This window comes from Poecile atricapillus, chromosome 15 (genome assembly GCF_030490865.1).
Source record: "Poecile atricapillus isolate bPoeAtr1 chromosome 15, bPoeAtr1.hap1, whole genome shotgun sequence".
In the NCBI taxonomy this organism is placed as follows: domain Eukaryota; kingdom Metazoa; phylum Chordata; class Aves; order Passeriformes; family Paridae; genus Poecile; species Poecile atricapillus.
Genome location: NC_081263.1, coordinates 14,895,643 through 14,910,414, shown reverse-complemented (window position 1 = coordinate 14,910,414; position 14,772 = coordinate 14,895,643). Strand labels below are relative to the sequence as shown.

At 43.8% G+C, this 14,772-nt stretch overlaps 1 protein-coding gene across 7 annotated transcripts in view; it reads left to right on the top strand.

Annotated features, from left to right (window-relative positions):
- Positions 1-14,772, top strand: part of NCOA6 (nuclear receptor coactivator 6) — a 44,551-nt gene continuing 29,779 nt past the window's right edge. For 2 of the 7 annotated variants that reach the window (XM_058850270.1, XM_058850273.1), the window contains exons 1-4: positions 1-900; positions 7,488-7,590; positions 12,667-12,830; positions 12,934-13,208. In XM_058850270.1, coding sequence (XP_058706253.1) covers positions 12,974-13,208 — 235 coding nt within the window. In that variant the 5' untranslated portion in view covers positions 1-900; positions 7,488-7,590; positions 12,667-12,830; positions 12,934-12,973. The remainder of the gene's footprint in view (positions 901-7,487; positions 7,591-12,666; positions 12,831-12,933; positions 13,209-14,772) is intronic. The other 5 variants (XM_058850272.1, XM_058850269.1, XR_009278802.1 and 2 more) reach the window with 4 other exon arrangements.

The following is a 14,772-nucleotide window of genomic DNA, read 5'->3' as shown; positions in this document are numbered from 1 at the left end:
AAGAGCTTTCTGCCCACAGTAATGATGGGCAGAAAACCAGACATCTCAGAGGTTTTGTATTGATAATTTCTCATAATAATAAAGGATGTAGGAAGAGATAAACCAAGGGGCTGTGTGCCCTGTGAGGGTCCCTTCAGCTGTGGAGCCCCTGTGTGCTGGGGGGACATTTTAGGGATACAGCATTATCCCCTGGGGAATTTGGGCCCATAAGCCTGTTAATTAATCACATTAATGGATTTTAATTAAAATTCAGCTTTGTGGCCTTTGCGGAGTCCATACCAGGTCACTCCCTGGCTTCTTCCCCATCCCCCCACTGGTAAAACAAAAGTATAATTCAGTGATATTGAAAGAGTCTGAAACCTTTCGATGAAATGTTCTAAATTAAAATTAATCCTAGTTAAAAACTTCACTTCCCAGAAATTTCCTACGAAGGCCGCAATTACTATATTTTCTTCAGCTTCGCCCGGCAGATACTTTGTTTCCATTCCCAGGAGCAGCCGCCACGGCGGGTCCCCTCACGGCGGGTCCCCTCACGGCGGGTCCCCTCACGGCGGGTCCCCTCACGGCGGGGGCTCAGCTCTGCCGCGGCGGGGTCGCTGTGGCGGGGGCGCGGTGGGGCTGCCGCGTAGCGCCCGGGGGGTCCCTGGGGTGTTCCCGGCGGTGTCTCCGGGGTGTCCCCGCGGTGTCTCCGGGGTGTCTCCGGGGTGTCTCCGCGGTGTTCCCGGGGCCGACCCGGGGGTCGCGGTGCCCCCCCCGCCCCCGCGCTCGGGCGCAGGCGCGCGCGGGTCACGTGCGCGGCGCAGGCGGCGGAGCGGCGCTGGAGTCCCGGGCCGCGCGCGACCCCCGCCCCGCGCGCCCCCGCGGCCCCGCGCGCGCCCCCGGCGGCGGCGGCGGGTCCAGGTGAGGGGGGGGCGGGGCGGGGGTCGGGACGCGGCGGCGGCGGCAACAGCGGCGGGGCCGGGGCCGGGGCCGGGCGGGGCGCAGGCCGAGCCCGCGGCGCGGGGGAAGGGGCGGCGGGGCCTGGCGGAGCGCGGAGCGGTGGCGGGGCCCGGCGGGGCGCGGAGCGGTGGCGGGCCCGGGCCGCCGGCGGCGTTTCGGCGGTGCCGGAGCGCCCGGCAGGAGCCTGTCAGCGCGCAGAGCCCGCTCGCGGCCTTGCGTCCCCGCAGCGCCCGGCGCGGAGCCGACCCTGCCCGGCCCGCGCTCGGCCTCGGCCGCGCTCCCAGGCCGCGGCTCGGCCCGGCCTGGCCGGCCTGGGGGGGAGCGCGGCCGGGCCGGCAGCGCTGTCAGACTCGGGAGCTGCCTGCGGTCCGGCCGGTGTGTGTGAGCCCGGTCCCTCAGCCCTGACCTCATGCGGGCGGTGACGGCTTTGTGCCGTGTCAGCCGGGGCGCGTTGACGTTTCGCTTTTGTTCGAGTCCTCGGTGACTCTTAAACCAGTTGGAAAAGGGCTCTTCATTCGTCCCCTCCGTGTGATTTCTGCGTTTCTCTAAATTTCAGCTACTTTAAAACCGTCTCAGAAAGCTCAGGGCTCTGATTCCTTCCTGCTGCTTTGGGGAATGGAAGGACAGAGCTCTTCTGTGTGTCTGCATCCTGGCAGCAGGTTGGACCTTCATGTGTCTCCATGACCTCTCAGCCTCCTCACAGACACATTTTTGTTCATTCCCCTCACTGGGAACTATAGTAAAATCTTTCTTAGAGGTTTTACTGTAGTAAAACCTCTCTTAGAAGAAGGACCATGTCTCTTGTTGGTTTTATAATTATTGTGTGTTGTTTTGACTTGTTCTTTAGCTAAGGCACTTTTCAGTATTTCCTATATGTGAAAACAACCACAAAGAACAAATCTGGCATTTTCCATAAAGGTTACCAAGTGTAATAACCACAACTTTTGAATTTGGCAGCTCTTTTCGAGTTATAGCAAATGGTCCCAGCTTTTCTATGTATCTTGTGGAGGGAGAAACAAAGGTTTCAAGGCGTGTGTTCAGAATGGCCAGGTCTGCAGCCTGGGGACTGACTGCACGAAACAAACACCGAGGTGTTTGCTAGAGATTCTAAGTATCTACTGAGGTGTTTGCTAGAGATTCTAAGAACTGAGCCTTGTGGCTTTCTCTGAAAGTTACCTGGCTACAGAAGGAAATGTTTCACAGAAACATTGTGTCTGGAGTCTTCTGCGAGAAGAAAGATCAGAACATGGGGGGCTGCACGCATACCCGAACTTTAGTTGAGCAATTACATTTCTTGGTATTTTAAACACAATGAAGGGTCTTCTGTTAGGCACTGGATTTGGCTGGAAATCTCCCAGCAGCACTCTCCCCCAGTTCTCTCTGCAAGGTCTGTCCTTCTGTAGGACTCAGAGGAAGGAGGTTTTTACAACAGGTTTCCAGCTGATGGAGTGATTTTACAATTTTCTGGTAAAAAAGTATGTGCTTCTCTAACATAAAGAACAACTGTAGAGAAGCCAAAGAGTTCCAGGTCCTTGTGCATCTGGAGCTCTGGGTGTTTCTGTTTTTCAGTGGCTTAAATATTTGAAAATACAGATTGTGGAGGTAAATTCTGCTGAAGAGCTGTAATGCCACTCCTTGTGCTGCCTGAGTACAACAAAGGTTCCTGCCTTTGTGGGAGATGTTAAGTGTTTCAGCATGATAACTAAACCTTAAATTGGCAGTATGTTTTGATTTTCCAGTACAATAGCGATTGCTTTCGGATGGAAGCTGGAGTTACAACCCAATTACACAGACTCACTAAATCTGATAGATTTGGTGAAGTGTTTGCTGCTGAAGGGATTGAAGAGTTAATGTGGCTGTAACAGTAATGGTGAAATTTTATAGGTCACTGGAGAACCTCTGAAGGGCAGAAGGCATAATGAGGGTATCTTTCAAAATCCTGTGGTCTCTGTTGAGAAATGCAAAGCTGCAGTGCAGGGATGGTGTGAGGGAGCAGGAGGCTTGCTGGCATGTTGGGCACTGAGCAGCAGGATTTGACCCTCAGTGCTGGAAAAACTGCGTTCAAGCATAAGCTTTATCCTTAATGCACAGCTGGAGCAGAAGGAATGAGAAGGAATGTGTAGGGCTGGGAAAAGGTAAGGGCCAGCAGTGGAAGGAGAAATAACTGCAGATGATACCAAGCTGAGGCAGCAGAGAAGATGCTTCATCTGAAAGGGTGCTTTCCATCTCCAGGCGCTTGTCTCCATTTCCACCAGCCAGACAAACAAGTCACCTTTGCTTTACTGGAGCTGAGGATATTTTGTGGTTGTCTTGACACTGTTACAGACTCTGCTGTCCCCTCCAGAGCAGGTCACTGCTGTTCTTCAGCAGGAGCCAACCATTAATTGCAGGTAACAGCGTTTCAGCCGCGGGGTCAGCGTGTTCCTGCATGGAGAGCTGGAGGTTTAGCTCAAGAGGATGAAGAAAACTTAGATTGTCTTGTGTCCTGGCTAATCAGACTGATGCTGCTGGAGTTTAAAGTTAATGTAAGCTTTGGATTATGCAGGATGGTAGTGGAAGTTTTCCAGAGGTCCAGGAGCTGGGGATTTTTCTCAGTCAATCAATAATTTTCCATCCAGTGGAACAGCATCCCATCTGCATGCTGAATGGCACATCAAAAATTGCAGCTGTAGTAATCAAAAATAGAAATAAGTACTGAATTGGTCATGTATATGTGAGAGCCTTGAGGCTGTCACTCAGTAAATAACCCTTCTTTATGCATTTGGGGAAAAAGAAAGGCAACAAGTGTGTGTCACAGTGCTGTTGGTTTGGGAGCTGGGCTGAGGGATGGAGACACATGGGACTCCACAGCTTGTGAGTTCCATCCTCTTCTTGGAACTGAGACCAGTTGCCTGCTTCTCCAGCTGGCATGAGTGCCCTGAAGCATACCCCTACCTAGGGCTTTGGATTGGATTTGTATGAAAATAGAAAAGTACAGGAGATGAATGATACCTTGTCTAAATAAAGGTATCATGTCTAAATATTGGTTTCAAACCAATAATTTGGGACAGGAAGTTGCTTATGCTCAGTTGCATATATGGGACCTCAAGGTTTAGTCTGATGAATGAAAGGGCATCATCTAGTTATTCCTCCAAATATGATCCAAAAATGCATGCTATTGAGTTCTCCAAGTCCTATGCAAATCATTTTAATTTTGTGATTTTTATTGTTTTGAAACTCAAATTACCTGCCAGGACCATGCAGCAGGTCCTGTGTTTCTCATTGTGGTTTCTGTGTGGTGCTCACAGAGACTGGGTTAAGCCTCTGCTCTGCATTTACAGAATTCCAGAATGGTTTGGGTTGGGGGGAGACCTTAAAGACTGCCTCATTCCAACCCCTTGTCATGCATGGTGAAGTGTTTATTTGAAGGGTTTTTTTGGGAGTGCTCTTCCCATCCCTGCAAGAATGCATTGCTTTCTGGTTCTGTTGCATCCACATTTTACCAGAAGGTCCTAAGCTGCTTATGTGGTTCTTAATGGCAGTAGTGACAATAAATAACACTTGAAATTTGATTTTTCCAAAACCCCAGAGCAGCACAAAATAAACTACAAGTTTTTATACAATCAGGAAACTCTCAGAATAATCTTGATTTTAACCAAAGCTGTACCTACTTCTATTATATAAAGATTAGTTTTCTGGTCAAGGAAAACCTTGATATCTCCTTGATACTGAGTGTCTCCTATCAAAGAATTACTTTTAAGCTGTTTGTCTCAGCTTCATTTCTTCCTTCATCCTTTATATAATTTCAGAATTTTAAAAGATTCCCTGAATATTTATTAGATGTAAGAAGGAATAATATTGCAGAAGGTGCAGTTTTCAGTCAAACCTTAGTTCAATGCTGATGATCACATGGATTTCTGGGGTGGTTGTATTGGTGTTTAGGAAGCCTTGTGAGAATTCGGTGATAAAGGAGCACCTGTGGGGTGTGCCAGCCCAGAAAGGTCTGGTAGTAGTTAAATTCAGGTTTAAATATAAAGCTTGTTGTAACACAGAGCACAGATTGCTACTTGAAAAGGCCTTTTTCATAACTTTAGAAAGCAAGATCAAATACAGTCAAGATGCTCCTGATTTTAAATAGCATCTCATTTTGTTTGCTGATTACGTTGGTGGATCTTTGTGGAAAGTTATGTACTGCAAAGTTCTGTCTGTATTCACAGTGTCAATCTTCTTCCAAATGACAATATCCTTACCATGGGAAATTAGTAACTCAGCTAATGGGAATTGATTGAGCAAATATTGTGCTGGGTAGACTGCAGCTTCCAAGAGAATTGCTGATTCCTATTTCCCTTTTGCTTGGCAGATACCTTGGTTTGTATCTCAGCTACTGAAAGGGGTGATTTCTACGTGGCTAACTTAGCTGCTTGTTCTGGAGTTATCATCCTGCTTTTCAGAGCAGTCCTGAGCATCTCAGCAGTCAAATTCTGTTGGAATAAAACCGAATGGCTCAGCTGAGGCGTGTTCATTGCAGCTTGGCCTGAGTCGTGGGCTTTCAGCAAACTTCATGAAACTTTAACAAACTGATGTTTCATTAAACTGCTGTCAGACTGCATCAGGATATCACTGCCAAGAGTCATGTGTGTTATAACAAGCTGTAATTTTCTCCTTGTCGGAAGCATTTGGGTTTTAGTGTTTTACACTTGAGGGCTACGGGAGTGCAGCAGACCAGTGTGAGGAGCAGTGACCAGTTCTGTGTCAGTGTGAGGGAACAAAGCCTGTCTTGCTGGAGACTAACTTGGTTCGTTTTCTTTGTGTTTGGGAAAGTATAAACTCTAAATAAAACTCTTTCTGTAGCTGGAACACTTCACAGGGCTGTTTCTATGATTCCTTGAGGTCTGCTAAGGTTTGTGCTCAGTGTCCAAGTCTGTCAGATAACTTACTGTAGTGAAAGTTTGAGTTAATGAACCAATGTTAATTGCTTATTTTCCTTAACCAAATTTGGTCTCATCCCATGTGCACAATGGGAATGGAGACAGCAGCAGTTATTTTTTTTATTTCTTCCCATAGCCTAGGCTGACCATCCTCAGTTTCTCACTGAGAAGTGCTAGGCAGCCTGTCTTTCCCAGTCCTCCTTTGGAGCAGCTGGGTGTCGTGATGAGGGACACTCAGAAGAGAGAACAGAAGGAACAAAAACCCTTTGTTTTTCTTGTTTCTTCCCTCCACTTCCCCACCCTTTAGCCAAAATCACCCTCACCCTGCAGGGCTTAGGCCCAGGAACTCAACATGGGGACTGGCTGCTGCACATTGGAGGCTTCCTTAAAAACAGCTTTTCCAAGGCCTGGCCTTTCCTGTGAAGTCTTGGCCTGGCTTTGGAGGTAACCAGCCAGTTTGCTGCAAGACTCAGCTTTAGGCTTTTATGAAAAGGGGGAAAAAGTAGAACTAATGAAGTATCTGCTGTAGAATGTGAAAACTTTTTTTAGTTTTGGCTTATACAACAATACTAAAATTTCCTATTTCAGATTCTGATTTTGCTCCTCAGCTTGGTGTCTGGTCATGGTATTTATGCAGGTGCATATAGCTGGAAACAGGTCACTGCTTGTGGTTTAGTCATCAGGCCTTCAGCTTGGTGCTACACTTCTTGAGTTACAATTACTTAGAAATACAAGAAGGTACGAGAGGTTGAAAAGTGTTAGATGACCATTAAAAGTGCTGCAAAGCATATGGGATGTGATTTAATGTAAAACCTCTTTCCTTCTCTGAGTTGCTGGGCTGGTGCAAAGTGCACAGGCTACAGCACAGTAAGGCTTTTAAAGCAATTTTGCTTTGTTGTCTAGATAGAAGACAACAAATTTCTGCTTTTTCTTTCTGAGTCTTCCATTTTCTGCTTCCCCTGTTTGTTTTTAGGCAATCTGCTTCCCCACTGATGAGCAGGCAAGCATGTAAGCAGAAATTCTCCTTGAGAACCACCCCTGGGCTGTGCCTATAAATCCCGTTGATTCGAGGGGCGGTGTTTTGTTGTCCTGAAGCCATTTAGCTTTACTGCTATGTTTTTATGGTGCCAGGAGCTGGAGTGCAGCTTGGTGAGCCTGTGACCAGGAGCAGGGGCTAGGAATAGCTGCAGCACCAATGTCTGTCTGAGGTGGTCCTGTGGGTTCCAAATGTGCTTCTGCAATGAGCTTATCCTGAGCCAGTTTAGGTGCCTACTCAGGATGAGCTGAGGGACATCCTAGCTGTGCCAGTTTCTCTGTTCTGAAGATTAGTTTAATCTACATGAGTTTGTCCTAAGACTTAAATAAATACATTATTCTAGATAAAACGTGCCCTGTTTAGAAGAATAGAATGTCACTTCCAGCTAAAGGAAGGATGCCATTTTCTGCCTGTAATGAAAGGTTGATTTTTCAAGCTCCTCAGGTTTTGCTGTTCGAATCTGAATATAGTAATGTGTGCTTTTTGCATTGCTGAGGAGAGCATTTGACTCTCAAAACTACATATTAAAAATGGAGCTATTCACCAGTATGTTCAGTATTTCTGTTATTTTGCATCATTGATGAAATGTGATGGTTTTCTTTCAGGATTCCATATTTGGGAGTTGCTGTTTAACCATGTTTGCCAGCCTGGAATTACCTGAAGTCCTGTTGCACACCCCAAAATACTGAAGTTGTGAAATTTGTTTTGGTAGGTAAAATGAGCATATGATGCATCTGGGTATCTCTTGTTTTTATACATTCTCCTTTTGCCTGTCCTCACTGCTGTGTGTGTTTGCAGAGCTGGGCTGGCTCCAGAGCTGACTTCCCACTCAGCCATCCAGGGTTAGGGGTATTTGCCATCTGGTTTGTGGTTGCTCCTCCCAAGGAGAGCAGTTGAGATTCTTTAGTGGTATCATTCATCTAACACCAACATTCTGAGTTCAAAATGACTGGAACCCTGGCTAAGTTGTTTTAGAGGAAATTTTAATGCATGTTTAAGTTTATTTTTAGGTATTCTTTCATGTTATAACAGTGATTCTTAGCCTTATTTAATCTCCTTATGTTATATTGTTATATGACACTTGCCTAGAATTTGTTTAAAACTTTTGTTGGGTTTTTGGTTTGGTTTGTTTGTTGTTTTCTTTCCAAAACCATTTTATTATTTTGATCACTGTATCATAGAATGAATGTGGGTGTCTAGGTTTATTCATTGCTCAGGTTTAACAAGCTCCAAGATCACTATGCTGGGCAACAAAGCGAGCAGTTGTAGGAGGATGATACAAATTTGAAGTTAACAAATCTCCAGTAGAGACAGTGTTGTGATCAGTATTTCTGGGGTTTATAGGTGTTACACTTTAAACTGTGTGAAGCCTGCGTGACTGTGTGCAAGTGCATGTTACAGATTAAAAGAAAGCCTTCCTCTCAGGAATAATCTGGCAATGCTGAACATCCTCTGCTCCCATCAGGAAAATCTCTACATATCTTTCTCACTGGCACCTAAAACAAAGGAAGAAGAAAACATTAAAGTGTATTATCCAAGATATCCTTTATTCCTGATATTTTTTGCTGTTAAGTTGCTTGAAAGCTATTTTTTCAGTGACAGCAAATGCAAGTTAAATCCTTTGGAAATTACACAGCTACTGCTATCTCAGACTTTTCTTCCTCACTCCCAATTCTAGTTTCCCCAAGGGATTTGGCTGTAACTTCATGTCTTTCCCTTCCCTGTTGCAGCTTTATATAATAGTCAGTGTGAGGATGAGGACCCTGCTTAGTGCCAGCTTGTGCCATCTGCTAGTGAAGGGCATCAATCCATCCTTCCTTCTGCTTTTATCCTTCCCAATCTTTTGTGTAATTTGGAAGAGTACTTGTTGAGATGTAGAGCATGATTCTAGTACTCTTTATCTGTTTTGGGAGAATGCAGGTTCTGGTGTGACATCAGTTGTGAAAGTGTTCATTTTGAATACATGAAAAAACTTGTAAATCAATAGACTGGGGCAGAAAATCTGGGGCAGGTGGTGAGACAAAGCCTTGGTTTGCTTTGTGTGCTCTGTGTAGTGCAATAGATAGGGGAAAGAAAGGCAAGAAATTTCAAATTCTATTCAAGAGTCGAATTGACATAAGTTTGGATTAGTTGAGTGAACCTTGGGTCAAAAATACCAAGATATCAGTTTGGGTTTTTTTCCTTTGTGTTGTTTTTTCACTCCAGAGACAAGCACTTCCAGGTACTCCAGAACCTGCTGGCTTTCAGCTGCTCCCCAGTTAGTGACAACTGTCTGTTTCAGATTTTGCTCTAATCCCATCTCTTCTGGGCTCTGGATGGGATTTTCCAAGCCTTGTCCAGCCATGTGGTGCTGGGGTTGTTGTGCAGGCTGCCTATCAGGCTGTTGGGGACAGCACAGGGCACAACAAAATGCAACAGAAAGTGGTGTGTGTGTGTGCCTCAGCTATCCATCATCCCGGGTCTCAACTGTGGCATCCTCTATCCCATGGGAATTCTCCCTCTGAAGAGTCTCTGTTTTGCACATTTTAGTTGTTTTATCCATAAGCTGAGTGTGCCTGGGAGCTCCTGGCTCCAGCAGCCCAGGGTGTGCCCTGCATCCTTCAGGTTGGACACTCTGGTCTTCATGGCTCAAACTCTTCCACTTCCTGTCCTCATACAACAATGCAGGTGCTATTCTGGCTATTTGTCTATTATTTGGATGTTTATTCCCACCTCTCTTCAGTTAGATATTTTTATTAGACTGTACTGAATAAGACAAACTTTATAATAAAGAGGCATAACATTTGTTTTGCTGCTGCAGCCAGTTCCAGGTTTGAGGGTAAATGGTTGCCATGTGGCAGCACTGGACTTGCTCTGAGTTTCCAGAAACAATTGTACAATGGGAAATACTAATTTGGAAATTCTAAAGGAGCAGGTGCAGGGACAGGACCACATGTGCTTTTTGAAGGAATGATGATGGTCAGAGACCTTCTTGTACTGCCCAGTGAGCATAGGTGCTTGAGTTCCTGGTGTGCTGTGTTGTGCACATCAGTTCAGGTGTGGTTCTTACTCTTCTCAACCTGCTGGGAGTTCTGGTTTACATGGATTGTTGAATGAGCAGTGTTTTACCTCTGTGCTTATGCTGAAGGCTTTCTGTGTTTGTATGGAAGAATGTTGAGGGAAGGTACCCTGCTAATTATGGTCAAGTGCTTGCTCAGGATTTATGGAAGGCAACCCTATAACCATGAGATTACAGAAGTTAGGACACTGCAGCTGGGATTCATTTGCTCTGACATGGATGGTGTGCTGTGCACTGCCTGAAAAGGAAAATTTTGCAAATCATCACTTTCTCATGTCATACCTGAGATAAATGATACCCGAGTATAGGAATGGACTAAATTTCAAGTGTTTGAGAGGGGAAGAGTGCAGATGAATATAGCAGAGATCCTTAAGGAGCATGATGTAGAGAAAAAATGAAAAGTGAGCTGTAGATACATGTGCTGATCTGGGAGGTAAAGCTTGGTCTTGATTTGTTTCCTTCACCCACAATATCCCTGCGTTCCCGTGACTCTCTGAGTCAAGTGAAGCAAGGCCTGTGGTCCTTTAGGATTTAGAAAACTCAATTTTTATCATGTTTGCAAAGGGCCACAACTTCAACAAATCCTGTCAGATTTTAGCAGATTCAGATGAGGTTGATGAAATTTGGTCTAAGTTGCAGTATTTTTATGGATTGTTTAAAAACCACGATTTAAGGAATCTGGGGGTCTTCTGCTCTTAAAACAAGGAAGATGGAGCCTTCAGACATCTCCATTCAAAAAAAAAAAGATTTGAAATGTTTGTGTTCTTGTAGGTAAATTCTTATTTATTTGGTGTTAGGGATTGTCAGATGTACTCATGTTTCTCGCTTCAGGTGCAACAACCCATCACCTGCAAGTAGGTGTACCTTTTCAACATGTAGGCATCTGTATTTTGAGCTGAGATTTCTCTCCCTAAAAAAATTACTCACACTTTTCTGATAAATAATTTTCTATGTCATTTTCCTCAAAATATAGTGCTTATATTTCACAGGATGCTTGCCTCATTCCTTGCACAGAATGGCTGTGTTTGGTCATTAAAAAGGCCATTTGTGTAGGACTCTCAGCTCCTCTCTCCCTGGAGTCAGTGGGTGTGGAATGAAAGATGTGGGAATGCAGAAGGAGAAGGACTGCTCTCCTGGTTAGTGTAAAGCCAGCTTGGGTAAGGAAGTTACCTGTCCAAGAAATTGTGTGAAAATCAGTTAAAACATCTTGTCACAGTTAAATCAGTTAAAACATCTTGTGATTCTCATTATCTGGGCACTTGACATGAAATGGAGGAGTTTGCCTTAATGGAGGTGCCAAACACTCAGAGCAGTAATTTAGATACAAATCCTAAAGGGGGAGGAAAAAAGATTTAATTATCTCTGTGTTCACCTGGTAATGAATTTTTGAAATTTATTTCTCTATTACCCATCTTGAAAGTTTCCATGGGAATAATAGGTATTTGAAAGCACTATGGAAATAGATCAATACCTGTGAAACATTGAACTTATTTTCTGATGCAGGACTGCAGAAGAGCTTATGAGACAAAATTAGCTTGGTTTTTAATCTGAGATTTGAGGATGAAGGCTGGTGCTGCAGGATGAGAGAGTAATTCCATGTAAAATAGGGGATTGTTCCTTAGTGCTGTTGGATTGCCTGGTGTGGGGTAGGGTTCCAAGGGAGAAAAAACCCAGTATTTTGTAAATATAGTGAGTGTATGTATAGAGATGTGACCAAAAGCTGAGGGGAGTTTGTGACTTCCAAGTCCCTGATTTTTCCTCTGTAATATTGTCCCTTCAGCAGCCTTGTGTGAGTGTGCAAACAGTGTAGAGCTGAATCTGTGCTTATCTAACATTGTTAGATTTTTTTGTTAATTAGAAAAGGCTGCTTTCTGGCCAGTGTCTGCAACTCACCTTGAATCTGAAAGTTGTGGTTTTAATTTGAGTTGGGAACTTGAACCTCTGCCAAAACCCTAATCTGTATCCTGTTCAAGGGTGTGTTGTCCTGAGCTAAACCTGAGCAGGTTGTCCCAGGTACCCACGGCTTTGGAGTTACGAGGTCTTGACAGTCCTGGCTGGTGAATGGATTTGATTTTGACAATGGTGGTCAAACAGATCCCTTTTTTGGCTGTTTCTACAGATGGTTTGAATCTTTTAGCAGTGTATCTTAACATTGGTGGCATTCACTGTAAGTTTAGGGATAATTTTATCACAGATTTGCTTCTGCAACAGCTTAGATTAATGTCATAATGTCAAAATTCGTTGTAAAGTTTAGACATTTTATTAAGCAAAATCCATCAGGTGTGGGACTTGACTTACTGAATTCATTCTTATCTGAGTGTGATGTGGGGGCATGGTGAGAGTTGTGGGCTGTGACAGGGGGAGCAGATTTCAAGTTGTTATGTGCATAAGAAGCTGAAAACACCGAAATCTTTACAAACTTTAGGAAAGTAGGCATAGTATGCCTGAGATTTTGCTGGGTGTGAGTAAAATATTTGTCAAATGCTACATTTCTCCTGGTAAAAATGTGCTGTGGCTTTCCTACTGCTTTGGACCTATTGCATCTGCAGTCTCTAAAATAAATTTGGTGGTTCTTCCTATCACTATAATTCAGCTGTTGCTATGAGATTTAGTCTCCTGACAGGCACTGCAGCATTGGTACCAGGTGCTTGCTTTCCCCCTCTGTGATACAGAAATGAATATAATTAATTTCCCTCTGATTTTTTATCCTCTACCTTCCTTTCTAGCTGTCTTTTAGATCAACTGGAATACTTCTCAAGTCACGTGCAGCACAGTTCTGCCAGGAACCCCCTTCTGTTTGTCCTTGTGGAGGAACAGCTTGGACACTGCCATGGCCACCATTTTCAGCCTCACACAGTTGGTCTCACAGAGCCCAACACTGGGTCACCAGGTAGGTTTTTCTGTCAATGACCAAATGTGCCATTGAAAGCAGCTGTTAATGTCCTTACACAATTATTATTGTATGTATTATATTTCTCTTTTTCCCTTCCAAGCATCACCTTGACATCTGACAGGCTCCCATTGTTGGAAACAATGATTTTGGATGATCTACCTAACTTAAAGGATACATATGCCTCCTTGTACTCCTCAGCTATGGAAGACTTAGAGGTGGATTTTGATTCAGGACTGGAGGAAGATGAACTGAAACAGGAGACTGCTCCTGGGGATTCCACAATCTTTGTAGCTTTTAAAGGAAATATAAGTGACAGAGACTTTGAGCAGAAGCTGGATACCATACTGGAGAATGTGCCTGGCCTTTTACACATGGGTAATGAATCTTCTTGTCACTTTCCTTAAAATGCTTATTTACATTGTCAGGGTACTTTGCACAAAATATAGATTATATTGCATTTGAGCTACTTAGTTTGTAATGATATTTATTTGGGTTATTCTTAGTGAATTTGCGAGCTGTTCTCAGAAATGCAGACTACAAGTGTCTGCAGTTGTTTGTTGTTTAAAACTGATTTATTTAGCAAGTTCATTCATTTCTCTTCTGTTTTCACTTTTTACGTGGTTTTATTCTCTTTCATGTCCCTCTGTTATACATGGCTGTGGTATACAAAAGTGAAAACAGGCTTGTTCACACAGGAGATGTGTTTTACTGCCCAAACTGTCCAATTTAAACTACTGCAGTTCATCTGAGAATGGGTTCACTTTCCAGTACCTGTGACATTACTGCCCTTTTCTGACCTACCCTACCTGACTGATCAATTGACTGATTGATTGATTTGTGTTGGGGAATGGGTAGTGCCCTGACATACCTCTGAATGCTCACCCAGCTCTGGGAACAGCTCCAGGGCAAGTCAATGATAACAGGTTTTAGGGACATCTCTTACCAACATGTTTAGATCTGGAAAAAGACATTTGTCTGTCCCCTGTCTGAGCATGTTGCAAAAGGTCCTGTCCTGCTTACTGATGGCTGCTCAGGTATGCATCATGGTAGCCTTAATTGTTTCCTTCAACAGTATCAAACACACATTACTTCTCAATAACCAGACTGAATTCTTTTGTCACTTTAGTCCTTTCTTTCAATTTTGTCCATGTGGTCAGCTGGCATCAGTTTGTTGGGTTCTTGCTGTTGTGCTGGGACAGCTGGGATAAGACAAAAACACTATGAGGAAATACCAGTTTTGAGCTGTATCTTACAAACAGTTGGAAGGAGATGTAAACTAACAGACCATTACTGGTGTGAAGGGTTGTGTATAATACCACAGATAGAGTGGGTTTTGATTTGAAATAAATTCAGTCTATAACTGCATGTAGTCATCTTTGTTACATAGAGGCATCTGCATGCTCAGTCTGTTATAAATACTAATGCCAGGATTAATAAATATGATTCAGACCTCAGCTGAGAAAGCTAATTTTTAAAATCAATGTCAAGTTAATTTGAAAATTATCCATATGAGAAGTTATTTAAACTGATTCAGAGCAAAATAGGATAATCCTGAATATGGAGTTAGTAAATAACATGGGGTTATTTACTAACAGATGCAGTGTTTGAAAAATTAGGAACTTGGGTACAAATACATAGAAACACTGAAACTGACGATACAATTTTTCTACATAAGATATTGGAACAATAATAACAGAAAATATGGGATTGTTCAAACCTCCACAAGAGGGGATTTTAAAATTCCTCCTGCCATGTTTCCAGCCAAAACCAGGTTTATAGTCAGAACAAGAATGAGTTTAATAATTCCATTATTATAGCAGCAAAAAGGGCTTGGTGAACAAGAGCTTCCTAAATAGGAATGAGTGTTGGCATTCTTAACTAACGTGTTTTTCATACTCCAAAAGTTAGCAAATGTCTAGTAAATCTGAGGTTACCGTGG